General features: G+C 42.7%; 3 protein-coding genes, 1 long non-coding RNA gene and 1 pseudogene across 12 annotated transcripts; 2 read left to right on the plus strand and 3 right to left on the minus strand.

Annotated features, from left to right (window-relative positions):
* Positions 1–545: 545 nt before the first annotated feature.
* Positions 546–5,084, minus strand: LOC136510035 (uncharacterized; annotated as a pseudogene).
* On the plus strand, positions 2,296–4,977 carry LOC136510036 (uncharacterized). Its single transcript, XR_010772596.1, has 3 exons — positions 2,296–2,418; positions 2,550–3,723; positions 4,383–4,977. It is a non-coding gene; the product is annotated as an uncharacterized lncRNA (long non-coding RNA).
* Positions 5,085–5,944: 860 nt separating the features above from the next.
* LOC136510034 (uncharacterized) lies at positions 5,945–7,596 on the minus strand. The gene is made up of 2 exons (XM_066504613.1): positions 7,405–7,596; positions 5,945–6,448 (listed from the first exon to the last, which is right to left on the minus strand). The coding sequence occupies exons 1-2, from the start codon at positions 7,526–7,528 to the stop codon at positions 6,162–6,164; spliced, it is 411 nt and encodes a 136-aa protein (XP_066360710.1). The 5' UTR covers positions 7,529–7,596; the 3' UTR covers positions 5,945–6,161.
* Positions 7,597–9,142: 1,546 nt separating this feature from the next.
* LOC136510032 (chromatin modification-related protein EAF1 B-like) lies at positions 9,143–22,162 on the minus strand. 8 transcript variants are annotated; one of them, XM_066504606.1, is made up of 22 exons: positions 21,945–22,162; positions 21,196–21,389; positions 21,024–21,121; positions 19,528–20,935; positions 19,330–19,449; positions 18,952–19,206; positions 18,509–18,691; positions 18,272–18,352; positions 16,979–17,039; positions 16,310–16,902; positions 16,158–16,217; positions 16,008–16,065; positions 15,703–15,875; positions 14,793–14,831; positions 14,632–14,712; positions 14,165–14,302; positions 13,812–13,928; positions 12,848–12,948; positions 12,470–12,688; positions 11,984–12,383; positions 9,810–11,219; positions 9,143–9,602 (listed from the first exon to the last, which is right to left on the minus strand). In XM_066504606.1, exons 2-21 carry the CDS (start codon positions 21,361–21,363, stop codon positions 9,879–9,881), a joined length of 5,694 nt encoding a protein of 1,897 aa, XP_066360703.1. In that variant the 5' UTR covers positions 21,364–21,389; positions 21,945–22,162; the 3' UTR covers positions 9,143–9,602; positions 9,810–9,878. The 8 variants fall into 8 exon arrangements, with proteins under 8 accessions (XP_066360703.1, XP_066360707.1, XP_066360704.1 ...); XM_066504610.1 differs by having other exon boundaries at positions 16,011–16,065; positions 16,158–16,211; positions 21,196–21,461; XM_066504607.1 differs by having other exon boundaries at positions 16,011–16,065; positions 21,196–21,461.
* A 264-nt stretch (positions 22,163–22,426) lies between these two features.
* On the plus strand, positions 22,427–27,636 carry LOC136513959 (uncharacterized). Of its 2 annotated transcripts, none has more exons than XM_066507935.1 (5): positions 22,427–22,948; positions 23,069–23,981; positions 24,061–25,616; positions 25,701–25,907; positions 27,244–27,636. In XM_066507935.1, exons 1-5 carry the CDS (start codon positions 22,908–22,910, stop codon positions 27,506–27,508), a joined length of 2,982 nt encoding a protein of 993 aa, XP_066364032.1. In that variant the 5' UTR covers positions 22,427–22,907; the 3' UTR covers positions 27,509–27,636. The 2 variants fall into 2 exon arrangements, with proteins under 2 accessions (XP_066364032.1, XP_066364031.1); XM_066507934.1 differs by having other exon boundaries at positions 22,428–22,948; positions 27,241–27,635.
* The last annotated feature ends 275 nt before the right edge of the window (positions 27,637–27,911 follow it).

Raw genomic sequence — 27,911 nt, forward strand, 5'->3', positions numbered from 1 at the left:
ATCACTGTACTACAGCCCATACCCTGCGCAGGGCAGCATTCTATAATCAATCTGACATTCTACAGAGACATCGACAGTATTGTAGGCGCTTATCTTCCTTCGTACTCATCAGAATGAAGGACCAGGCCAGGCAGACGTGAGCCACAAGACTAAATAGAGTATACATCCTAAACCCTCACCCTTGTAAAAGCCAGCCCCTTCCTCTATAAAAGGGGATGCGCTTCCTCCATCAAAGGGGACGGACTTTGAACCGAACAGGAAGACACACATACACATAGTCAAGTTGCTACGAAGCTCTTGACCTCCTTTCAACCCTTCCATCAGAGACTTGGGACCAGTCCCTCTCTCAATCGTTTGTACCCCTTACTACAGACCGTTCACGGTGCTAATAACACGAGCAGCAACAAACTGGACGTAGGGACATTCGGCCCGAACCAGTATAAATCTTGTGTCCTTTAGCGCACCATCCGAGCCTAACGCGCATTACTATAAATTTACTTGCCGGTGCTCGTACAAAACACCGACAACAGTAAAACAGTGCGCTTCATTTCTTTGCCAATGTGTTAGCCAAGCATGCGTCCAATAATATAGTTTTCGTTACTGAACTGGAAATCATTTCATTGTTAATAATAAACCGAGAATAATAATAGGAGTTAGCGTTGAGGTGAAAACCACAAATCATTTTCTCTTAACTTCGTGCACGTCGAATAACTAAAAACCTCAACGCTTTGTGCAACCTAACTCAAAAGTCATGACAAACATAATTTGACATTTTAAAAATCGCCACACATAAGTATGTTTTTTTTTACCAAATTAGCGGTACCATTTCCAAAATTTGAATCATGTGTTGCACTCAAAACTTTACAATTATATAGCTAATGTACTAATGTGAGTAGTAATGTGAGCTCTGTATGCAAAATCTGGCCATCGTCCTCCTAGGTATACGCCCTATTCGCTTGGCTTATAAGTCATACTTTTTCATCCAACGAACAGTATTTTTCTCTCACAACAAATCAGCCAACAGTACTTTCAGTCATGGCTTATCAGCCAAACGAACAGGGCAATCGAAATTTGCAGTAAAAAAAAGATAAATTAATGGCAGCGGCACTGCTTGACACAAAGATTTTCATCTGTTGTTGAAGAACATAGCCCCGCAAGCTATCACCACAATTGCAGCACGCACTCCCTGCGCACATCAGATAACATTCATAATGAGTACAAGTTCATCATCTTTTCCTGGCTAAAACTAACAGCAAACTCTATCAGAAACAAACTTCCCAGGACTCGCCTGATTTATCAGCCACCCGTTTATCATCGGGAAACCACCGCTTTGAGTTTGAGCAGCGGCAATGGATTCGTCGCTTTTGTTCTGCTTCACAAATTAGACACCAGGTCACAAAAGTTAGGAGCAAACTTCTCAGTAATAAGTAATAACACTAACATGACAGTTACTTCCATACCTCTTGGATATCTTCCTGTACATGCTGGTTTTTGCCAGTGTGTTGGATATGAGCAAGCGAGTTCAGAAGCTCAAGCTCAAGGAGGTCTTTTAGTTGTTTGCTCGCGCTTGTGACACAAATGTGTGGGTGTATCCAGGTGCTTGATGTTGCAACCAGATAGTTCAAGGGACGCTCAACGTAGTCTCTTGAGTGCATCTGCTCCGCCGAATAGGAGGGACCAATGGAGCGCTGATGCTTTGCTTGGGGTCTCCTCTTAGTTCTGATCAGCTCGTTTTCTCTCAGATTTTGCTTGCTTGCTCCGTCTCGACTACCAGATCTACGGCTTCTTCTGCTTTCAGTTGTTTTTGGCATCCCAGTTTGTACAGGTGCCCTCGTTTTTATACGCTGAGACGAAACGGTTTTTCTAATTTGAAGCTTTATGACCATCATTAAAAGGGATGACTGTTTTGCCTGCCTGCGCGCTGCCTGAGTCGGTGGGTGTGGGTGATACACCAGTTTCAGAACTACGGCTTCTTTTGCTTTCGGTAGTTTTTGGCATCCCAGTTTGTACAGGTGCACTCGTTTTTATATGCTGAGACGAAACGGTTTTCCCTGACCTGTAATTTGAAGCTTTATGATCATCAAAAGGGATGACTGTTTTGCCTGCCTGTGTGCTGCCTGAGTCGGTGGGTGTGGGTGATACATCAGTTTCTGAAATGATACCCTGCAGGTCCAGGGAGGACAGAGTTACCATATACGTATTTCACATCAACCAATCATATTTGGCTAACACTACTAGAGACAACAGATGGCATGTTCCTGATAAATGAAGGTGATTTGTTTTAAAATGTTTGGAGGAAAAACAAACCTGTGGGGTGGTGCCTTCAAAGGTACTTATCATCTTCCTCACCGAACTACTTGATTGCTCTCTGGTATAGTGTTCCCTTTCTTGGAGCCACTGGGATCTTCCAAGCTTAAGGCTCCGTTCGTTTAGAGCAAATCCGGTCCTGGAAGCATTCCGGCTGTGCAATGCTTATATAAACTTTAGTAATGAATCCGGCCAGGAATGTTTCCTGGCGGTCAATCTCCGGGAACCGAACGGGGCCTAAGGTGTCTCTAACACCCCTTTGCAGCAACGAGTCTCTTGAGGCCTTCTTAAACCGTGGATCCACATTTATTCCAGATAACACAGCCCTCTCTTGCAAATCATCCAGTGACAAACTCTTCCGACGCTTAGATCGTTCAGCTCCTTTGCTTTGAATGTTGGAAATCTTCTCTATGAGCCGTTTAGACAATGGGCTGTCTAACAAGTTTGGAAGTTGTCGATACGAACTAGAAAACAGAATTACCAATATTCTCCATATCAACTATGCACTCGATTAGTTACTACATTTAACATTCCATTTATTTGAAGAGTGAGGCATGCACTAACATATTGATGGATCATATGCAAACAGTTAAATGGCTAAACCACTAAGTTTCTAATGAAATCCACACTGACACCACATGTGTGGGCCACTGTTCTACTTGAAGCCTGTGTACAACATCAAGGGAATTCAAAGAAATACTAACAGATGGACCTTATGTTATTAGCCTATTTGGAGACAAATGAACACCATGACACCACATCTAGTCTGATTAGTCTATAACATGAAAGCATATCGTTTGTGCAACAGATCTCCAACTGGTTGCTTGCAACTAACAAAAATGAAAATGTGACCAACCTAGGAGGAACTGGGCGATTTTTCATTATTAACAAAGAAATAAGATACCCAAGTTCGAGTAGAAGAGGACTTGAACCTGCACCCAACCAGTTGAGCTAGGTTCACTTTCTGTTGCTTGCGTCTAACATAAGACACAATTTGAATAAGCAAACATTCACAACCATAATTTTAGACTTTTCCTAGTGAGGTGGGCTTCTCTTAGTGTTTTAGCATTCAAAATTTAGTATAAATTTTCCCTACTAAATGCCTCCTAGTGAGATTCACATGTGCTATGAGTAGTGGTAGGGTTTTATTACTACTTAAAAACACTAGGAGAAGTCCACCATTTTGGTAGTGATTACTAGTTTACCTGGAAAATTGAGTTCATTGCCATCCCCAAGCAGCTCTTGCTGTTTCCTTTTCATTGCAGAATTTCTCTAAATAAATAGTACAAGACAAGTTATATACATTACTTTATATTATTGAAATTATCAAGAAATTTGCCCCTGGAATTTTAACAAGGCATCCCAGAAGGAGCCATCTTACCATTTCTTGGATTCGCTTGCGGTCATCATCATTGAGTAAGAACTGAACCTGAAGAATTATTTTCCCTCTGTTGGGGTTTAGTCCCACATCGTGTAGCGATGGTGGGGGAGCACAACATATAAGGCGGGAGAACCCTCACCTATCAGGCTAGTCTTTTGGGTTGAGTAAGCCCAAGACCTTATATGTTGTAGCTCCGGTGGACCTGGGACCTGTGGGAGCGCAGGCTCGTGGTAACGAGCCGGGCCGGCTGTAAGCCAGCTCCAAGATCGTGAACTCGGTGGTCACCACCGGTTCCAACAATTGGTATCAGAGCCCATGGTCAGAAAAAGCTAAATCCGATAAAAATCTCGAGCATCACATATGGCGGGGGCACCCCGATGTGGGACTAAGGGGGAGATTGTTGGGGTTTAGTCCCACATCGTGTAGCGATGGTGGGGGAGCACAACATATAAGGCGGGAGAACCCTCACCTATCAGGCTAGTCTTTTGGGTTGAGTAAGCCCAAGACCTTATATGTTGTAGCTCCGGTGGACCTGAGACCTGTGGGAGCGCAGGCTCGTGGTAACGAGCCGGGCCGGCTGTAAGCCAGCTCCAAGATCGTGAACTCGGTGGTCACCACCGGTTCCAACACCCTCCACTATCAAGAGTAAATACTGCACCATAGTTCCTGACTCCACAATTGCTTTTGTCTTCAGCTCTGTGGTGATTTTGAAAACATATAAATCAATAGATGTTGGTAAGTACAAAAAGAACGGTGAATAACCAGCTAAAAAAACCTGATTTCGATATCAATTCCTTGCCTGCATTGTACAGCATTATTACCATACTCTCCCGAAGTGATGTAACAGGGCTGCACACCACACATATATTTGGTTGTGATGAAAATAAATGAATGATGCACTAGTCAAATATCAATTAATGGAATATATGAAAATGAGCTTACAAAGATAAATCATCTTGTTCTATGTTCCCACTGTATTCTCTTTTGCCCACAGCGACTGCATCGAAAATGTATTTTACATATAATACAGAAAATTAGCAAATGGAAAGCAAAACGAGGAAAGAAAGTAGAATTCGGAGATTCAAACCTTGCAAGAACAGAGGGGTGATGACTGGTGGTTGAGTGGCTACATAGTAAAAAGGAAAATGGAAAAAGAAAAGGAGCACAATCAGTTCTTGCTTCCAACAGAACAATACGAGAATTTTTTTTAGATTTTCAAGTAAAACATAGTTATGAATGATAGGACAAGAAATTGCCTGATATGTGGACGCTTCCAGGCATTCTTTTCTGAATTCCTGCTTGGTGCTGCACAGAAGCCCTACAATACTAATCTTCTAGAGCATAGAGAAGGAGATACACCAGCTAGTGGATGTTGTTTGGGCAAGCTGGACCTGTGGCTGGCTATCCATAGCCACTGGGTCTATTGGGACCACAGGAAGAGTTAAAGTTTGGCTCCTTCTGTTGCTATCAAAAGACATACACCCAAAAATTGTGAAGAGAACACCACATGGTTTGCATTAAGTGGTTAAGAATATTCTGAATAGGATTGGGGCCCAGTTGCAGTCTCAGCAATATGTTACATGGCATTCGATGGGCTTACTCATCACCTGAGAACCACAGAACATAAATGTCAACAGAACAAATCGCGGATGGAACAAAATAATTTCACACAGAAGTTTTTTTTCTTTTCACACAAAAGCTAAAAGACAAGTTTTATAGGACGGCGATTAGGACGGCGATTAGACCTGCTACGTTGTATGTTGCAGAATGTTGGCCTATGAAAAGACAACATGTTCAATAGATAAGTGTCGCGAAAATACGTATGTTGCGTTGAATTTACGGTCATACGAGAAGGGAAACGATGATATACGTGATAGCTTAGGGGTAGCACCAATTGAAGAAAAAGCTTGTCCAACACTGGTTGAGATGGTTTGGACATGTCTAACGGAGACCTCCAGAGGCACCGGTACGTAGTGGAATCCTAGGTAGAAGAAGACCGAAGTTGACTTGGGTAGAAACAATAAAAAGAGACTTGAAATGATAAAATATACCAAAAGACTTAGCCTTAGATAGGAGTGCTTGAAAAACAGCTATTCACGTGCCTGAACCTTGATTGCTTCAGCTGAGTTTTAACTCTAGCCTACCCCAATTTATTTGAGACTTAAAGGCTTTGTTGGTTTTTTTTTCCTTTTTTAGTCTTGAAGAATCTCTAGAACCAATGCACACAATACTAGTTTGCATCCACACAACCTTTGGATCGAGGAGGCTAAATCATGGAGACAGAAGTTTACAAGATAGCACAGTACTGTGTCTGTTCGGTTGGCTGGTTCGTATCGTTGCTGGTTCGTGAATAAGTACTGCTGACTAGTTTGTGTGAGAGAAAAATACTATTTCGGCTGGAAATTTACGATCGTTTACGACAAGCCACAGCCAAACGAACAGGCTGAAAAGATCCAAAAGACAACCGGTGAGCTCATAAGCTTGGGAGGGATCCTGCTCGGATGAACTCCTTGAGAAGGGCCTTCTCCTCATCAAGTTTCTTCTTCTCGGCAGCATTGCGTGGCTTGATCTTCCGCTTCTCTTCCAGCATCCATTTGTAGAGCTTGCGCTGGTCATCTTCAGGGATTGGTGGGAGCTCCTTTCTGGGCACAGAGACTGGTTCGGCAGGCTTCCCAGCAGTTGCAGCAGATGCAGTAGCAGGATCAGTGGTTGAGTCCTTCTTTCCTGAGTCCTTTTTGTAGCTCCGCACGAGTACATAAGCTACATGTTATAGAAAGAATTCAGTAAACCAACCCATCTAAAGATTTGATTTGAGCAAGCAGCCAAGCACAACCTTCAGAACTGGAAACAACAGCATCCCAGCACTTAAGTCTAGTGCATATTTATCCCTTTGATGAAAGAAACATGCTGGCGTAATCATGAACAAAACATCTGCGCGTTCATAATTGGCGAGTGTAACCCAAGACCTGAGTCATGTTTTTGTCAGATCAATTGAAAGCATTTGAGCCACATTTGGAACACCAGATAACACCACTACGATCAGGTTTCTGTTTGTGGAAAAAAATGGAGTATGATCGGCCCACTATATACGTTGCTATGCTAAACACATCCCCTTCAATTATGGTTGCATCTCATTTTTACAGGTTCTTCATTGCTTTCTACTGTACCATATTGTAAGCAGAAAGAAAGCTCAGCCTACACTGTAGGGGGTAACCAACGCTAACTGCTGATTGATTATGAAGCCAAGTAACTAGAAAAGTGATTCTGGTACATAATTAAGTGGGTGGAGTAGCAACCACATGCGAAAATCGAAGTCGCTAGCAGGAACTTGCTGGGTCAAAACTCAAAATGTAGAATCAGCCACTACAGCCAGCAAGTAGAGCACCAGTCAATAAAAAAAAAGAAACCAGGAGAGCAGCTCGTAATCCATAACGCCTAAGCACGTTGCTGCTTTTCTCACTAGAATTGGATCCAAAATAAGATCTCACAAGCGGATCTTAGATAGAGCAGACTCCGAGGACAATTACGCAGCGGCACTCAAACCTAGTCAGACTGGCACGGGCAAACACCAAACGGGTGGGATTGCTCCTAACACGGCATCTTATGGGTACCAAACAGCGAGAAATCGCGGGATGCAACCCAAATCTAGTGACCCCAAAGCGAAGCGAACTGATGAGCGAGGGAGGGAGGGGGAGGGGGAGTGGAGGCAAGCTGACCTCCGACAAAGAGGTTGGCAGCTAGGAGGAAAGGGAGCATGCGGCGCATGAAGCCCTTCCTCGCCTCGGGCGGCGGCGGAGGTGGGGGCGGTCCGGCGGGCTTGGGCTTGCCGTGGGCGGCCATCCGGTGGAGAGTACACCTTCTGTGTTCGGGGCGAGGGCGACCGCCGAAACCAAAGCAATCTCCCTCTATCAAAATATTCTAAGGAATTATACTTCTACCTCTGTAAAAACAGCTCACTTCGTCTTAAAAAAAAGCAATTCTACTTAAAAAAAGTAATTATACCAAAGCAATTCCAAGGAACTCTCTATGTCCTTCCTTCCTAATTTATAGAAATAGATAGTTTGGTAAAAAAAAACCGTCAAACAACATTTTAAATTGGATCTCTAAATATAGATATCCTCTATTACGGATTTCTCGATATTCAAAGATAGAGAGCAAGGATGACTACGTAGAGTGTGCTCAAAAGTTAGAAAAGTTATTGAAATACAAAGGTATAAAAATCAATTTCTACTCTACCAAATGGTGTTGGGAATTCTCTTCCATGAGTCTTTTTTAAATTAAGTCTCTAGAATTGAGTACAGTTCTACGTGCACTCTTCATTAAAGTATCTAAAATTTGACAGTATTCATGTTTTTGACACTAAAAATAAGTATTACTATAAGATATATCTCTTGAAAAATCTAACAATGCCTATTTGATATTATAAATGTTGATATTTTTTATATATGTTTATATAGTTAATTAAACTTAAGATATTCTAATTTAGCATTGTGCTAGAATTGTATTCTTTTCAAGACGAAGTGTCAACCACATACCAACGGTGTTTTCGAGTCATGCCATGCCATATTATAGATATGATAACTTTAGAAACTATACATACTCCTGGCTACCTATGTAAAAAAAGTATCTGTCATATTTGACTTTGCATGATCTCCTATGTATCGATGAGAGTGAGTGTGCCATTTTTTTCATCCAATCCCAGAAACAAAAAGAGAAAACTTGCGGGCGGCCGCACAGTCTGGGGGTAGCTGCGTGGGCAAGGACCTCCCGGCGGCGCAGGGGCGGCCACGCGAGCACCTCTTGACAGCATGAGCGAGGAGGCCGCCGACAACGCAAGCGATGAGAAACGCGGCCGCTCGAAGCGTCAAAGGAAGAAAAGCCGGAAACCGTAGATTAGGAGGGTTTTTTTATATAAAAGAAAAGATTAACACATGGGTCCCACCAAACAGTGCCTAATAACGGTGTTAAACACAGCGCCCATCATATTTCTTTTCATCCCCTCTACCAAACAGGAAGCATCCTGTCCCTGCAACCAAATAGATAATAGGAACCTGTGCCGAGTCCGACCCAAACTAAGCCCTCGTTTAGTCGGATGAATTTGGATTTTGGGGCTACTGTAGCACGTTCGTTTTTATTTGGCAAATAGTGTTCAAACATGGACTAATTAGGCTCAAAACGTTCGTCTCACAATTTCCCACCAAACTGTACAATTAGTTTTTATTTTCGTCTACATTTAATGCTCCATGCACGGGCCGCAAACATTCGACGTGACAGGTACTATAGCAACTTTTTGGACTTTGGGGTCCAACTAAACAAGGCGTAAAGGGAAGAAGACGTTGGAAGAGGGAAAGCTAAGTAAGGTCACGTAAAGGAGCGGACACTGAGCCGATAGAGTCGTTTGCAGGATTATAAACCAGCAACCGAGCGAAAGAAAAGTGCAAGAACGCACTCAACTGAATGTCAAGGACTACATCCATTCGCTGGAGCCCTGCCTCACTCGTCGCTAGAACGAACTGAGCGCCTGAGCCTCTAATTCTGTTTCGATTAAGAATGAGCAACACCTTACTTGTTATAAAAGCACTAGCACATGCAGCACTATTTATATACATACAATAGATAAAAACAATCCTGACTGACTTGCCGAATCTAGAAGCATGGACCTAATGCCAGAGATATACGAATGGGCTGGGCCCAGTTTCTGGGTTACAAACAATCCAACCACCACCACCACCACCTCCACCTATATATCTTCTACATTCTACTAGACTGCAACCTATCCCAGCTTCAGAAGGTAGGGCCTAAAATGAGACACGAACAATTAATTACCTAATCTACCTGACATTAAGGTGAGTACAGTTAGCTAGCTCCAAGTAAGATTAAGCACTGTCGTCCACAGCTTCCAAGGCACGGACACCTACCACCACCAGATCAAAACATCACAAGATTAGCAAGCAAAATCGCAAGAGTTAGTGACTCAAAATGTGCTCCTAATGGTTTCAAAAGTTTAACCTGCAGCTCCAAACCCTTAATATGCCCTCTTACTGACAAAGAACACTAGTGCTTAATGTGCAAGAAGGTGGATCGAAAATGAAACAAACAAAAAACAATGGAAATCACGTACCTGTACAGTAACTTTACAATGGAAAGAAACCTTACTATCTGAAACCGACAAACCCGAAATAATTAATGATCAGCCAGGCCCAGAATTTGGAGGAGCATATACACTGCCTTGAACAACTGGTCTCTGCTGATGCTGAGACTGCAATTGCTCTCTGGCTTGTTGGTTCCACTGGCCACCAACACCATGAGCCTGTATAGGGAAGCCACCTGAAACTTGCCTTTGCAGCATGTCTTGGCTAGATGATGGCAACAACGTTTCGTACCCAAAAGATGTATCTTGAGGAGAGCTAAGCAGATTAGACGATGAGGTAGCTGAAGTCTGATTGAGTGATGTCTCACGCTTCTGCTGGTTCACAGATGCCAGTACAGGGCTGCACGAATCTGCACTTTGTGGCATGGATGTTGTAACCATCTGATTGTGTCGGACCTGACCAACATGCAAGTCTATCCTACAGTCAGAGTTCATTTGGCGGTTCTGTTGCCCCATTGCTCTCTCAATGCTGTTCTGTGATGGATTAATCTGCCGCTGCTGCAGTTGAGTGGTCAATGGCGATTTGGAATGATGTAGAGGTTGTTGCAAAGCTAACAGGGTCTGACTTGAAGAACCCTGCATTAAGCCTTGGTTACCAAGGTCTGCCACCTTTGGTGACTGAGGCAATGAAGTGACTAGCCTAGGTTGATTCCCAGGTTGAGGCATTGACGGTGTTGGTGCTGTATTAGCAGGGAAAAGTCCTTGGCCATGTTGCACCAGTTTTTCAGACACATGGTTCTTTGACAGAGTACAAGCAGCATTGGATGGTGTGCTGTCAATTGGAGTCTGGGGCATCATGTTTCCTCGTCCTAAGCTCTTCATAAGCTTAGCTTGTTGACTACCATGGTTCCTTTGTGACTGATTTTGTCTAGACTGCTGTTGTCCCTGTTGTTTCTTCTGCTTCTGTTGTGTAGTAGTGGCAGGTTGGTTGGGAGATGAAGAGCTATCCGGCAGATTTTGTGCCGCTTGCTGTTGCTGATGTTGTGGTTTTGAATAAGGGACTGGATTGGCAGACGAGGCTTGGTTCTGCTGCAATATTTGAGTACTATTCTGCACATTGGGTACTGCACTAGCTCCAGAAAGATCACTATGCTGTTGAGGTGCCATATGTTGTTGCATTTGTCTTTCTTTAGCCAAGTGCACAGCATATGCCTGCTGTTGTGAGCTTGAATTAGTTCCCTGGATCTGAGAATGGTGTGGATTCCCAAACATGTGTAACGACTGTGACATCTGATGTGGCCGTTGGGGTTGCTGAACAGGTGAAGAACTCGACAATGATGGATTCACGCTGCTAAACTGGACAGTGGCTTGGCCACTTCCCTGTGAAACTGGCATGTCGAACTCTGACATCTGCCTATGCTCTTCCATACCCTGACCAGGCTACAAGAAAATTTACTATCAGCAACGGCACCAATTTTTCATTAAAGACTGCTTCTCTATAGGCGTAGACGCGTAGTTATTAAAAGCTTGATGCAAGAGTTGAACCACCATTGAATTCAACTTGTACAACAGACAAGTAATCCCTCCCTAGCTATGATGGCATTTCAGAGTGTGTGAAGATTTTTTTTTTCCAGTTTCGGCAGGTAACACAAACAAAAGTATAAAGAACATCAATCAAATGAAACAGCCAATAAACAAAATCTCAAACAGAGAAATGAAACAGCAATCCAATAACAAAAGAAGGGCAGTAAATTGCTAGAAAAAAACATATACTCCCTCCGTTCCAAATTGTAAGTTATTTTGGCTTTTCTAGATTCATAGATTTTGCTACACACCTAAATATACACTATGTCTAGATATATAGTAAAAGCTATGTATCTGGAAAAGTCGGAACGACTTACGATTTGGAATGGAGGGAGTAGCTTGTAAACCACTATTTTGGATTAGCAATGGATACTTTACTATCTTATTAGCAACAAACTTTTTCCTTGAAAATACTAGAAAGGCCTATACGCCTTTTTTGGTTTACATAAGTACAGCTAGTTGACTTTGTGCAGTAATAAATAGCAAGTCACACTCAAGCTGAGCATAAAACAGCAAAGTGTGGCAGAGATGGTGAAGATAGTGGTTAAAAGTATCACCATTCAGCAGTTTCATGCATTTGAGGCAATTTATAAGCATATGAAATGTAAATAGCAACTCACACGAAATGTTTGCATAGGATCACGTGGCCTCGAGATTAAATTGCCAGGACCAGATATGGCTCCAGGATGGACACTTACTGCACTGAGCACACCTTGCTCACTGTTGGGCAACAGATTTCCAGACGGAACTGCATTTAGCATTGCTGGTGAACTAATCCTTGTAAAGCCTGCCCTGGCACCAGGCATACCTTGATTTAGTCCTGCCACCATTCCCGTACGAGGGGCAGAAGGCATCATACGGGCACCTGCACCACAATCAACCCCGGAAGGAATAGTTCCAGGAGCAGAAACTCCAGGCTGATGAAGATTTCTGCCATTGACCATCTGATTATATTGAATCTTTGGTTGTTCGTCACCCTGTAAAGAGGTAGGTCTGGGAACACCATATTTCTGAGCATCCCTATACCAGAAATGGCATGGAGAATAACATTATATACGAACTCTACAACATAGTCCAGTTAACACCTCTAGGTATAGATCATTTACCTAGGACTATTCAATGTTGAAGGTGACGGTGAATTGCTGCCCAAAACCATAGCACGAGAACCTGGTAACCTGGAATTCAGATTTGAAGTAGGAGTAGAAGGACCAACAGAACCCTGATGGTTCGGCAGTGTTATCCCATTTGTATGAGAACCTGGGTACACACTGCCAGGTGTAATTGAATCAAGATTTGGACTTGTTACATCACAGAGATCAATGGGCCTGTTTAAGTTTAGACAAAAAATATAAAGACGATGTTTAGATGCTGGTTAATGGGTCTGGAGTTGTAACAGAAACTATATAGCACATAAAGGTGACATATTTCAGATATGTCCACAGAAATGAAATTCAAAGCCGTAGTTCAAGTTGGCAATTACATACGTCAAAGTGCCCCCAGAAATTTTGTTCAGACATGCTTGTGAAAGTGCGATAACATGGGAACCATGTGGCTGCATGATTGGCTTGAGCTCCTGGCGATTGCCCTTCATGAAAAGAAAAGACAAGGCATAACCATAAGAGATAGTATCGATACAGTAAAAATTGTTTGCAGCAGGATGTCAAAAATACATCATTCTCAAAGGTGATTGGAACTAATGAGAGAACCTAACCCAGAGAAACGATCCATCACCACACCACATTACCAAATAGAGTATCAGAAAAAGGAGAATACTGTAGCATTTTCGTTTTTATTTGACAATTAGTGTTCAATCATGGACCAATTAGGCTCAAAACGTTCGTCTCGCGATTTCCAACCAAACTGTGCAATTAGTTTTTTTTTCGTCTACATTTAATGCTCCATGCACGTATCGCAAGATTCGATGTGATGGCTACTGTAGAACGTTTTTGGGAATTTGGGTTTGGAACTAAACGCGCACTTTGCCTATCCAAACTCTTTCTTGAAGTTTGCATTTATTTTTCTTGTGCCCCACGCGGGCACATGTAAAACTGTGTTTCATCGCTATGGCAAGCTGAAATCCCTATTGATTCTATGTACTGGCAACTGGCAATAAACCTTATTATCCTTCAATAAAGCGGGGTAGAAACCAGTTGCAGTTCTGTTACTGGAGCCAAAAGCTAGTAGTTTTATGGAAGAGTCATCAGAAATTGTAGTTCCTTGTTACAATGTCACATAAGTTCTAATTTTGCGAAATTAACTGTGTTAGGAACTCCCATACTGAAACACCAAGTTACATCGACATGCATAGCTTCTATAACAAGTACTCAATTTCACCCAAAAAAAAAATCCTAAACTTCTGCAAGTGAGCTATAATAAAAACAAATGTGCAGCAAAATTTACCAATCCTCCATTATAAACATAATCAGAAAGATAAGAGAAAATAATAACCTGTCTATGTCTGGCATGCCCTTGTTGCATGAGTACTATAATTTTTTCAAAATGTGCCTTAAGATTCTCTTTGTCAAATGGTCCTTGAAGTCGCTCAAATAATTGCCTTGCGCTGCCCTGGTGAACATATAAATACCAATGTCAAGAATTTTAAGAGACTCAAGAGTCTGTAATGCACACCTCCAAATAAGTCTGAGATTACAATGGTGTTAATAAAAGCAGACTCGATTTTTAAGGAAAGTATGGCAGGAACTAAAAATGAAAGGTTGAATGTTACATCTGTGTGAGTTGCACCCCACATACATGACAGGCAGTAAAGAGTACCCACAAAACAAGGTGGTGGGAGAACATGCCTTTGGAATGCCCGGCAATGTATTATGGTAATGCTGAGATGAACCGGAGTCATCTGCACTGTCACCACAATCACCAGAGCTTCTATCCACAAGAACCTTGTGGCGCTCCTTGCACTCTTTAGGCTGCCTATGTACACACTGCAGAGAGAAATAAAACACAAAAAAAGCCGAAGATTCAATTTGGTGAATAAGACAAATGGTGACCAAATTATCATGATAAAAAAATAATGCCACAGGAAACATTAGAGAATATATGGGAAAAAGTAGCACCTTAGCTACTGCAAACAAGGCACACATATAAGTACATAACGGAAACAAACATACTAAGTGCTATTAACTGGGCTACAACCAGAAAACATGTAGAACGTAGGTCTTGTAAGTAAAAAGATGAGCATATTGCATGTCTAAGTGACATGACAAAGCATGTTACATAGCAAAAGGTCCGTTTATCGCAGAAAAAAAAAAACCTTGAACTGCACGATGCTGTTGATTGCATCACTAACTAGTTCCCAGTTTTCACCCATATCATGGACAAGGACAACAAGTGCCTGAAATATTTAAGATATTTAGACATCACCACAAATCACAGTCAAGAATAAATATATAATAACTTCAAGCACAAAAGAACCTGATCCTCGAAGCTTGACCATCCACCAGAAGATGTCATCTGCCAAAAGCACAAAACATTTTGATAAGCATACTAGCAAATTATGGGAAAGATTACCCTCTCCTATCATGCAATGATACACAATTCGCCTACTTGTGAAAAAAAATATGGGAAAGAAGATTCTACTTGTGAAGCATGTGGTGTCCAAACAATATGATGCTTGAATGTACACAATACAAGTGAAACCTTAACAGAAACAATTCTAATGATTCTGATGCAATAATCCAACCACGTGCCCACAATAAAAAAAAAACAAAATAAAAGGGAGAAAAAGAAGGGTTAGAAAGAATGTGTCACAAATTCATCTACCAACACTTCAAATGATTAGACTACACTATGAAATGCGCTGAGTAGCATCAATCTGGTGCTCCCCATTAAATAAATGGAAAACCAAAGAGCATAGAAAACAAAAATTCACTTGAGACCACAGAAGAGGGGTTAGAAACAGCTTGCAATAATTCAACCAATTCTTAGCTATAAAAGGTAAGATGAGGCAGCAGCAAAATTTTCTGAGCACGTAGTCTTTCTTACCCTAGTCTATCCACAAGTTTCATCAGCAATCCATTTCTAAATCTTCCTAGTTTCCCCATTATACACCTATAACTGCATGAGCCTGACTAGGCCAGTCAAGAACACGCATTGACAAAAGTTGCTTACTGCTCTATACCAGTAGTAGGACCACAGAACCTAGCAAATGGACTATATATATAATTCCTACCATTATGTTGGCACATAGGGATCAAATAAAGAGGAAACACAGTTGACAAAAGGTTCAATCCAGTATACGTGACATCTGGCATGGTTACAAACTACAAAGGTAATGACCAACAAAGAGAGAAGCTTATGACTCTAATCTAAGGAATGCTAATACCTTTAGTGCTTTGCATTTTCTCCCACGATCCCTATTAGCAATGAACTTTATCAATCTAGCAGGATTTGCCATGTTGCTCATCTGTGACGCAACAGGAGAAGCTTCTTGTGAAATATCTATCCCTTGCTTCCCTATTTTAAGCTTCTTAGAAGCATGTTGACCACCATATGCAACTATGGATAAAATCAAAACACAAAATGGTCAGAGCCATTTGTCATCTCCCAAATAATATCAAGAGCATGTAGCTAGTCCATATATGGCGTAGGTGAAACATGCACTATATATAAAAATGAGGATGAAGCTACCACTGTTTCCATTTGAATCATATTGGTGGACATCTGCTCTCTTCTTGAGATATTCCTTCTAACAGAAATTTTGAAGGGAAAAAAGTTAGGGCTAACAGCCAATATATCATCATTAATATCAACAGAGGGGGGGGGGGGGGGAGATTGAACCTGCTCATATTTATTAACCAAGTCAACTTGCATTCTTGGATCATAAGTACGGCCCTGCAACTTTAGGAGAATAAATTTGCATCAAGGAAACATTGGAAATACCAGCAGTAAGTCAGTAACAGGGGAGCGCCAATGAAGCTTGAGAAATTAACCTTTATGGAAGTTGGAACATATGAATTGGAATTGGCTGCATTTTGAGCAATTTTGTATCCTGAGTTCTTCATCTTTTTCTTCTTGATGGCTTTAGTGCACATTTCGCCAGCATCATAAGGCAGTTGTCTATCAGAATCAACTGTAGATTCAAAATCTGTGTTCCTCCATGCCAAAGACCCTCCATGCAACGAACTTTGATCCTCTTGGTAGGAGTTTGTGTCACCACTTGAAACATCTGTCTTACTTGTGACTTGGGGTGGTCCACTAGCACCAGCATGAAATGGGCTTACAACTCGTTGCCTGGCAGCTGTGCGGGTGCGCTTCGGAGGAATTGCAAGGAAAGAAGTAGGTCTTTTGCCATTCGATAACAATGGTTGGTTCCTTGACTTGCTTTCCATGCATGGTTCATAAGGCACATAGGTACCAATTTCATATGGCCTTGCAATGCTAATCCTTTGAGGCATTACGTGTTTCTTCTTGTGTACCATATTCGATACGAAACCACCATCATATGCTTTAGGAGAAAGATAAGTACACGTCTCACCTTCATCCTCCTCATATGCATTCTTCTCCTGGGGCAAATCTGAACAAACTGTGTAGAAGTTAGAACAGATATGAATTAAGTGCATAACAACATATAACATATTTAAGGTTCTGATACATTTTACCTGCAACAGAATCACACACAGATGCTTCATAGTCATCGTTGAGTTCAGCATTGCCAGCTTCCTGAAATTAGTAACTAGTAAATATGTTTTACAAAAGAAATGCTAAATGGTGAATATAGATACGAAAAGTAAAACAGTGCTCCAGTGCTGTTGAAGGTGCTAACTACTACTCCGTCCAAATATGATCAGCGCACTTGTTTGCATCACCAAGACCAAGAAGTAAAAAAAACATAGGTCAAGGGGAGTCAGCGTGGTTGCTTGTAAGGGACCGGTTCAAAAAGGGGGAGAGACCTCTCTTTGACTTCGTCGTAAAGTAAGGGCCCACCAAACCCTGGAAAGCAGGCAGGAACTTCCCACGCGCTCGCTTCTTTGGTGGCCGCAGACTTATCTGCACTGTTACAGACCAAGGAGAGGGGCACACGACCCGTGCAGCACCAGGGCTCGAACCCAGGCAGGGAGCGCCGCACCTGGGTACCCTACCACCGCGCTATCAGCGCGTCTGCGACCAAGGAGAAGTAAAACTCCCACAGCGATCCATTTATTCCGCATCGATTTAGTCGGTGCTTTGTTGCATGCATGCATGCAGATTGAATGTGTTGTGCGAAGGAGAAGGGCAGCAGCTGATTAGCCACACATTAACTCCGCATGCAAGACAAAGGGGTGCTAGAGTCGTAACCTAGAAAAGGAAGCATGTGCGACAGCAACAAACCGTTACATGCAGTTCCTTTTTGGGAATCTATTTTTTGGTAACACGCACATCAAAGCTGGACTTAGGAAGTAAAAAGTAAATAGTACATGAAGAAAATGTCTAAAAATGAAGTCGTTAATAGATAAAAAGATGGTGGTTTTGTTGGGTCAGGTCATGGTATGATGTACAAGGCATGTTTGTTTCCAATATGAGAGAGAGAGAGAGAGTTATGTGTGTATGTGTCGTGGGTGTGTTGTAAATTATTTATCTCCTCCTTAATGCAATGATACGCAGCTCTGCGTATTCAAGGGGAAAAAAAGAAATGCCTAAAAAACAAAGAGGTAAATTTGGCCAGAAATCTTCCATACAGTGCACAAAAAGCAGCTCAGGTTATTTTGCTTATAGAACAGCAGGAAAATTGAAAATCTTTAAGTAACTAAAGTAAGCTAAACTGCCTTAACTCCTTCGCTAGGTGTTTACACATAAACTTGCCAGTCCACCTTGTGGTTCAACAATTTAACAGAAGTCCCATAAGGGAAGCTAAAGGGAGGAACCAAACTGTGATCACTAAAGTCTTGGGAAGTGTACATAACGCTTCTCTGTACCTTGTGATACACAAAAAGAGATTCCAGAGACTCCCTGTATGCCAGCACTGCCCCAGGTGCTACTGTATAGAAGAGACTTTCCTGAAAATTGAGAAAATATCAGAATACGATTCCATAGCTATTTGTGCATGTCCCCAGATGGCAAACTAGAGGACCTGTTTCCATGAGTGCTCATCAGGGTAAATAATGAAAGTTAAGGAAATCAGTCATAAAACACAAAATGTTTCGATGATTTACTTCTGAGAGATGATCAGACACTTTCAAGATTCCAAAGTCATTCAGCCTGTCAGGAGTTGGTGGGGCTTCAGGCAACACATGAAAATCAGATGTTCTACTGTTATATTCAAGAAATCGAACTGCATAATCATGAATCTGTGACCGTTGCTGGCTGGATTCTTTGGCTTCCAGTGAGTTGTGACCCTATACAGATACATGGAGATTACAACAATAAATCAAATGGTAAAAAAATAGTGTCTACCAGTTAAACTGGCAGGGCTAAAAAGTAACTGATGAGTAATTCGATCCTCCACTTTCTACTGAACCGAAATACCGAAACCGAAGTGACAAAACCCTTCAATACATTGGCATTCAAAATTTGAATATATGTGATGGAATGTACACAATTACAAAATAACCCATGAGAAAAGGTTATTCTAGAGTACTTTCATACTTCTACTCACCTGTTCTTTTCCAGCTTTGATTCCAGAAGGATCTGTCTCCTCCAGCATAGTTGAATTGTGTTGCATCATTTTAGCTGTCCTGTCAGCAGTCTGTAAAGCCTCAGCTGAACGCCAGAAACTCATGATAGCTTTTGCAATGATTTTTATAACAGCTTTCTGCTTTTTCAGAATGCTTGCTTCTTCAAACTTGGCACGACCATCAGAAGCAATCCAATGGCACAGCTGAGCTGCAGCCACATTTTTCCAAAGTCGTTCCTATTTTACAGAGACAACATATCAAAGAAACGAAGTAAGACTATGCACATTAGCCAAGGTAGTAATTAGATTAACATATTTACAAGTGTGACGAAGAAATATGGAGATAACTTGCGAAAGTACCTGCATGAAATCATTAGCCATCCAAGCCATCTCCTCAAGAACAAAATCCCAGTGGCTCTTTCTCCTCTTCTCTAAAGCAATGTTACAGGGAGATCGTTGACCAGCCTTTTTAATATTTACCTGAGCAAAGTTATTCTCTCAGAAACAAGAACATGCCAGAGAAGGAGAAATATATATATATATATAAACAAACTATACCTCTATAACACGAGCGTTTTTAAGAATAGAATCTTCATAAGCCTTCTTTTCCATCTTATTCAAGTTCTCCTCAGATTTTTTAATCTCACTCTCCACATTAGATTCATCATTTTTTGGTGAAGACAAGGCATCAGGCAACTTAATGCCTACAGAAATAGGATGTGCAGAGTTTGAATTCCCAACATAGCTATTTTTCCTAACCAAAACTGGACTTTCCTCAATGTTCATGCAGCGGCCAGAAGGCAAGCACTCTGTGTCTTTCTGTGCAACTATTGCACTGTTACAAACTTCCATTTCATCTTTCACACGAGGAATATTACTGGCTTCAGGTTGTACAAGATTGGAACTTTCCTTCAAAGAAGTAGGCCTGCTGAAATCTACGGATATGCCACTTCCTTTGAGAACCATGTTAGAATGTCTACTATTATCTAGGTCTTCATGAGAATCAATCTTCCCTGCAACAAGATTGATGTCCCCATCTGCATGCTCATCAATAATATTCACGGTGCCTTCGCAAGATGGGCCCACTACATCTTTGTGTGAAATAGAAGCTTCTACAACACAAGCAGGAACTGTCCTGTTGTTATCAAGTTCCCCTTCATGGATATGGGCCATACATTCATCCAGGTGTCCATCATCAGCCTTTTCGTCGACAGCACATGACTCTTTCTCATCATATGTAGATGCACTAGAATAGCATGGCCTTATAACAACTTTTAAATTGGTATCAGGGGTTTCTGCAGATGCAACTTCAGCAGCAATCTCATCACACCCAACAAGGAGATGGTCATGATTTGCGTCATTTGATGACAAATCTTTAGCTTTGCTATTATTGCCAGCTTCGTTTACTTCGTCATTCACAACACATTCACTTTCAAGAATGGTTTGAATCCCATCCAGCTTCATTGCTGCCTGGAAATCAGAAGATGTATTCTTTGGTGCATTGTCATGGTTAGATCCAGACTGTTTTACACTAGAAACGGACAATACACCATCATCACCTGCATTGTTTTTTTGTGCTACAACCTTATCATCTTTTGGCTCATAGACTTTAGCAGGGATCGTAGAAGATCTAATAGATGTGACATTCCCACTCTCCCTACTTGGCTTTGACCTATTGCGCCGAACATATGCCTGGCTTTTGACACCAAGGCGTGACAAACCAGAAGCAGCAGGCTTTTTCGCATTTTTGTGACCATCACTGGGCAATGACTGCTTGGGTTGGGCTGCATTTAATCTTTTGGTTCCTCTTTTTACAACCTTTTCTTCAGCAATGTCGTTGTTACCTCCGCACAAAAGCATAAGATTGTCTGCTGTGTTGATTTCGTGGCACCGTGAACCTCCTGGTTTGTCGGTACTCTCGACTGAATCTCCAAGAGGTGATGCAGAAAAACTACGTTTAGCGTCACTGCAAATGAAGGCAAACAAATGGCTCCTAAGTGACATTATGATTTTGATAACTGCAATGAAATGATACATCAGGAAGCAACCATTACCTTATCACAGTTTGTGCTTCTATTTGATTTGTGAGAGAAGCGGAGTGTACACTGACTGTTTCTAGATGTACAAAATTGAAATCCAATGGGTTGCCTCCCTGCAATAAATAGAAGTAAGTAGGTACAGTGAAGGCAGAAATATAATCTAAGAGACAACATGACGCGGGCATACTTTCTCTAGAAATTCCAACTCTCTCCTACGCTCGTCGCAAACACCAGACTCCTGCCTGAGCTCCTCCTGAGCTTTCTCAATGGCCATACTGCATGGTGAAGATTTGGTGCCGACACCAACACCATAATCCATAATTCCACCCATCGAGCACGGCTCCGCATTCACCATTGAAGAAAAGCAGAAGCATGCATCGCCTGCACGTCACCGAAAGCGGCAGTTCATTCTGACGGCAGCAGCAAACAGATGTATCCTTCCAGCGCGAACCACTGAAAGCAAAATCCGAAAGAAACAACACAAAAGACAGGCATAAACAAAGGACGAGAAGAAAAGGTTACACAACAACATTTTAATTAATGGTAATATAAGGCGCATTCAAAAGCCTGCGTTCTGACAGTACACCTGAGCGCGGAAAAGGGAGTGCTGCTTGCAATAGGCCATTGCCAATTTGGCATAGGGCAGCATCACAATGCATGTATGGAGGTTACATTTAGGCATGTGGTTATCATCATGCAAGCACACTTATCCACAGCTGACTGATGGAGCATCCCATGGACACCAACGAGACTAAAAATGAAGCAGGGGTCATCACCTCCAGCCTAGGCCAGAGCTTCCCCTGACAGGAGTGGCTCAGTCAGTGGGCACGCTCCAGCCTCGTATAACCATTGCCCACACAACCCAACAACGCCTCAGGCGACCCTGGGGCGCCGAATTGGGCCTAAAAACGGCGTGTGAAGGAGGATGACACGTACCTCGAGTAATCACCGGCGCACGGACCTAGGGTTAGGGTTTGGGCAGAGGAGGGCGGGCAGCCACGGAGGGGGTGCAGACGGGTCGCGGGGGCACTGGGGAAGTCTGCCGGAGGATTGTGCAGCGGAGGAGGCCCGCGAGGCGGCCGCCAGAGGTGGCCGTGGCGCCGGTGGGGTGGGGTGGGGCGGGGCGTGGAGGCGGGAAGGAGCGCGAGGAGAGGGAAGCAGTTCAGGCCCTGTGCCTGTGCGTTGTTGTCCGGGCGGGGCGGGCGGGTGCCGAGGCCCGAGGGGTCCGCGCCGCTGTCCGCTCGCGCTCGCCCTCGCCTCGTCTCGTCTCGACCCGATCGCTCTTGTGTCGGACTTTCGGCTCCACTCTCTGCGTCTTCTCTTAGAGACTTTTCCCTACAAGCCATTATAAAAGTTTCTAATTCCTTCTCTGCCACTGAAATTTTGGCTGCCCCTCCTCAGTCCTTCGCGCAAAGTTTTCTGGTCGTGTGTGCCACTTCCGTCAGGTTACAGAGTGACGACCGGTAATGGAGGGATAGGAAGACCTTTTTGCCCCTATGTTCAGTTAAGTCCCACGAAAAACACCAGAGTCTGCCGACGGTCCTCATTTCTCGTCCTCTCTCGAGCTCCTCTCTCTCTCAAAACCCTAGCCGAAGGAACCAAGGCGGCGGCGAGAAGGGGCGGCGGTGACCAAGCACACGTGAGGAGGGGGTCTCATGGGGTAGGGATCAAGTGGTTGACCCACTGGATCCAAGGCCGCGTGCAGCGGGGGCCTTGGTTGAGGGTGACCGCGAGATCCAACCAAGGCGGCGACGAGAAGAGGCGGCGGTGACCAAGCAGATCTGCACACGTGAGGAGGGGATCTCATGGGGTAGGGATCAAGAGGTTGACCCACTGGATCCAAGGCCGCGTGCAGCAGGGGCCTTGGTTGAGGGTGACCGCGAGATCCAAGGAGTCGCCATGGTGGAGCCGGAGGTGCGCCCGGCGTGGCTTTCAGACGGGTAAGCTGTTGTCTTCTTCTTCTCTTGTTGTCCTCCATTGTCATGCACTTAGCCTAAGAGATTGTAGGTGCTTAGTTTGTTGCCGTAGATATGCCTTAATCGATGGGTGTTCGTATGTAGGATGGACCCCAAAACGAGCTACAGATTAGAAATAAGGATCGTTGCGACAAATTCTCGATGCCGTTGGTTTAGCATAAGCACAGTTGTAGATGCTGACACAACCAATTTCAAGGATTTGGTCGAAGACATTGTGGATAAGTACCCTTGTGGTTATGGTGACATTGTTGACATGTTCTACTACTGTGGTGAAACCAAGTCCAACATCAAAGTCAGCAGTGACCATGATTTAGTTACTATGTTTTCAAAAAATGCTAGTGCCAAGACCTGCTTGTTGACCTTTGCTTACCATCCTATGGGTACTGATACACCAGTCATTCCACTATGGCATGATTTAGCTGAAATGCCTAACTCCTCTATGCAAGCCTGTAACCTAGCTGAGCCTACACCAGCACCAACCCAAACACAAGCTTCCACTCAAACACAAGCTTCCTCTCAAACGGCAACAACCACTGATGATGACAACTACCTAAACAATCCTGAGCCACAGAATGAGCACGTGGGTGTGGATGAGGAGGGCATGTACATAGAATTAGAGCCACGGACCAAGGGTACTGATGCATTTGAGGAGGATGTACCTGTTTCTGACTCTGAATGGGAATCTGATTCTGATGATGATGATGATGATGATGACTATGAGGAGGATGAGGCAGATGAAATGGTCAAAGATAAAGTTCCACTTAGTAATCCTGAAATAGTGTATGACAAAAATGACCCACCAATGACAGTAGGCAGCATCTATGAAAATATGTCTTGTTTTAGGTTGGCTTTGGCTACACATGCAATCAGAAATGAGTTTGAGTTTAACATAGAGAAGAGTGATCCAGGGAGGTACAGGGTCTACTGCAGTGCCAAAATTGATGGATGTAGGTGGAGGATTCTTGCATCTACAGGTGCAGACAAGACAACAGTGAAGGTAACTCTTGCCATCTTGCTTTTTTTGTTGATTTACTTATAAGAGATCTCTACTTATAATTGGTGTGACATATTTGCAGGTGAAGAAGAACCCATATCCTCATGACTGTCAGAGCACAAGAAGAGGTGGTAAAGTGAAGTGTGCAACCAAGTTTTGGGTTTGTGAAAAGGTGAAGGACTGGGTATTTGAGGATCCCAAGGTGTCAGCTATGGAGCTACAGAAGAGGATCAAGGATAAATTCAAGGTGGTTGTGCCTTACAAGAGAGTATATAATGGTAAGGAACTAGCCCACAGCCAATTATTTGGAGATTGGAGGTCCAGTTTTGACAATTTGTATAGGTTCAAGTTGCAAATTGAGGAATCTTGTCCAGGTAGCTTTGTAGTTATTGATCATCATACCATTAATAACAAGATTAGGTTCAATAGACTGTTCTTTGCCATGAAGCCATGTATTGATGGGTTTCTTCAAGGCTGTAGGCCATACTTGTCAGTTGATAGTACATTTCTCACGGGCAAGTTTAGAGGTCAGCTATGTGTAGCCTGTGCAGTAGATGGGCACAATTGGATGTATCCAGTTGCAGTTGGAGTCATAGATTCAGAAACAAATGAGAATTGGATATGGTTCATGGAGAGACTGAGAGATGTTATAGGGAGGCCACCAGGTCTGACCTTCTGTACTGATTGTGGTCAAGCAGTGATGGCCGGTGTGAGTGAGGTATTTCCTAATGCAGAGCACAGAGAGTGTATGTGGCATCTTGTTCAAAATTTTAAGAAAAGGTTCCATGGACAGGTGTTTGATGATCATTTGTGGGCATCATCTTACAGTTGGAACTCATACCTTTTTGAGAAACACTGGTCAGCAATGGCAGCAGCTAAGCCAGCAGCTATGGTTTATCTACAGCAGAACCATAAGAAGCTATGGACCAGAAGTCAATTTGGAGTCACATGTAAGATAGACTATGTCACAAATAATTTAGCTGAGAGCTTCAACAACTGGATCAAAGGTGAAAAAGGCAGGAATTTGGATGACTTGCTTGATACAATCAGACAAAAGTTATTAATCAAATGGAACCACAGAAGGAAGATTGCAAGGCAGATGCAGGACAAGATACTTCCACACATTGTGGACAAGCTGAAGGAGCAAAGCAGAAACCTAGATATTGATGTCATAACTAGCGGCGATGGTATTGCAGAGTTGTGTGCAAGAGGAGGATCAAGCTTCAGATTTGTTGTGAATTTGGAACAAAGGACTTGCACTTGTAGGGCTTGGCAGGTTTCAGGCCTACCATGTAAGCATGCACTGGCCTACATCACTAGCATAAGAGGAGAGAAAATTGAAGACCATGTGGACAACTACTACTCAGTGCAGAAGTTCAGGTCAGCTTATGAGGGTATCATCCCTGCCATTCCTGATAAGTCCATGTGGCCCAAATCTGATCATGGCTTCTTCATGCATCCACCTCTTCTCAAATCAACTGCTGGTAGAAGGAAGACAAGGTTCAGAGGAGCTGCTGAAGGTGGCAACAAAGGCAATAAAGGCAGGCACCAGTGCCCTATTTGCCATGAATATGGGCATCACTGGTACACTTGTAAAGATGGAGATCCTGCAGACATTGCAGCAATGCTTGCTGATAGGTGAGATTCTTTGTTTCAGATTTTTGTGTTGGGTTGTATGTGACATACTTAGCAGCTATGACAGTTTGTATTTATCTACTGCAGGGGACCACCTAAAAGGAAGAAGAAAAAGGCAACCCCAGCCTCAACTGAAACAAGCATTGTTCCTGTTCCTACCAGAATGGTGTTCCCTGATTTGCCCCCTGGTACAACTGCCACAACTGAAGCAACTGCTGGAAATAAGAGGAAAACAACATCAGCAGGTTCTAAGAAATCAAAGAGCTCATCCTCTGCCTCAGCAGCTTCAATCAGGTACAACTATCACATATACCTGATCAATGTAGTATCATCAGATAGCAAATGTCCTGTTAGATGCCTGTTTACCATGTTGATCCAATGCATAACTCGGGAATATATTTGTTGAATCAGTGCTAAAATAATTTGCTGGATTCAGTGTCACACTCTGAGACAATAATTCATCCATCTGAGGAGCCAACAAGTCTAACAATATTTAAAAATCAGATACTGTGGTGTATTTGCACTTAGATAAAACTGAAATCATCCAACTCCATAAACTTGCACTTGAAAAAAGAATCCGAAGAGTAATCTTTTAAATTAGCTTTGACATAGTCCAGTGATATCCTGAAGTGCTTTTCTTCCAGATTGGCCCTGGTTAGGTAATATCTCTCGGTAATCATTTTCTTCTGCAATGTCATTGTCTTCATCAATTCGGAAGCATAAAAGCTCAGGAATTGAACCCATATGCTCTGAAAGGGGTCAATGGATTTTCACCATTATCCTGTTTGTTGGCAGCATTTGAGAAACATGACGCTACAACATCAGAAGTAATGAAAGAACCCTTATGTCCCAATCCACTTGAACCAAAAATATCTGTTATTCTGCCATCAATACTTACACTGTGTTGTCTTCCATCATCATTAAACAAACAGTTTGCAGCTTTCCCTGACATAGTTGTCTGACGCATGCCACTTACTGTGCTCATCTTATATTTATTAGAGGTATCAGAATTAAATGTACCAAATTGTCTGGAATCATGAACGCTCCCAAATGTACTTTCTTCAGTAGTTGAGCTATCCAATGGAAGAGAAAAATCAAAGCTCTCAAATTGTGGCATTGCATCATTAAATTCCACAGAGTCATCATCCTTTTGCCTTGGGGTAGTATCATCAGATAGCAAATGTCCTATTAGATCTTCACTTCTAAATTTCCTATCAACTTCCACGCCAGAGTTCCAAAATGGAGAAGAACTGAAACACATACCTCTTGACTGTAGAGTTCCATAGAGCTGCTAGCCAATGGAGAACTTGCAGCAACATCAAAAATATTTTGTAACTGTGCTTGATAGTTTTGGAGGTCCATTTCTTCAATTACATTCCTGCTGCTGATACCATTACTAAAATTAGGTGATAAAACCTTTGCACTAGAAGAGTTATAGAGAGCAACCTCAGATAGGCTGAACCTATCTCCTTCAACTCCTTTTCAGAATATTTTATTTTTGTGGCTAGTTGCTTTAGTCCAGATTATCTGACAGAAGCTTCATCTCATCTAGTTTAGCTTTTTATCTGGTACTGCTTTTACTCCTAAGCAAACCAAGGCACTAACCCAATACTTTTTTTTGCTTTAGAAGATCTGGAACAGGCTCCAACCAGCCAGAAACTGGAAGCCAGCCTGTGCCTTTGAGCATTGTGTTCCCTGCTAGCTTGGAGCCAGAAACTGAGCATGTCAACACTGCTGACGATATGAACACAGCTGAGAACAAAGGGAGACCCAAGACAGCAGTGAATAAGAAAAGGAAGCTTAACAGTCCTGCTATGAATACAAGAGCCAAGGTATCTACAACTCCAGATAGTCCTGCTATGGGTACCAGAAGCAAAAGGAAGCTTGACATTTAGTTGTTGTCTGTGGGATGACTCAAAACTCCAGATATTTTGTAACTCATGTGTATGTGCTATGGGTACCATAACCTGCATTTTGTAAGACCAAAACAGTGGTCTGTGCATGACCAAAACAATGGTCTGCTCAATGTCATGACCAAAACAATGGTCTGGTCTATGTCATGACTGGTTTGTGAAATGATGTTATTGTTTGTGAAATTTTCGTAACTGGTTTGTCAAATTTGTTGTTCTGGTTTCTGAATGAGATCTCTTTCTGAATCTGTGTTAACTTGTTTGTCAAATTTGTGGCGTCAAGGGCAAGTGAAAAATTCTGCTCCTGACGCCTGGACACAGGGGCAAAAAGGTCTTCCTATCCCTCCATTACGGGCCGTCACTCTGTAACCTGACGGAAGTGGCACAC

The sequence above is a fragment of the Miscanthus floridulus genome, chromosome 16 (assembly GCF_019320115.1).
Source record: "Miscanthus floridulus cultivar M001 chromosome 16, ASM1932011v1, whole genome shotgun sequence".
NCBI lineage: Eukaryota > Viridiplantae > Streptophyta > Magnoliopsida > Poales > Poaceae > Miscanthus > Miscanthus floridulus.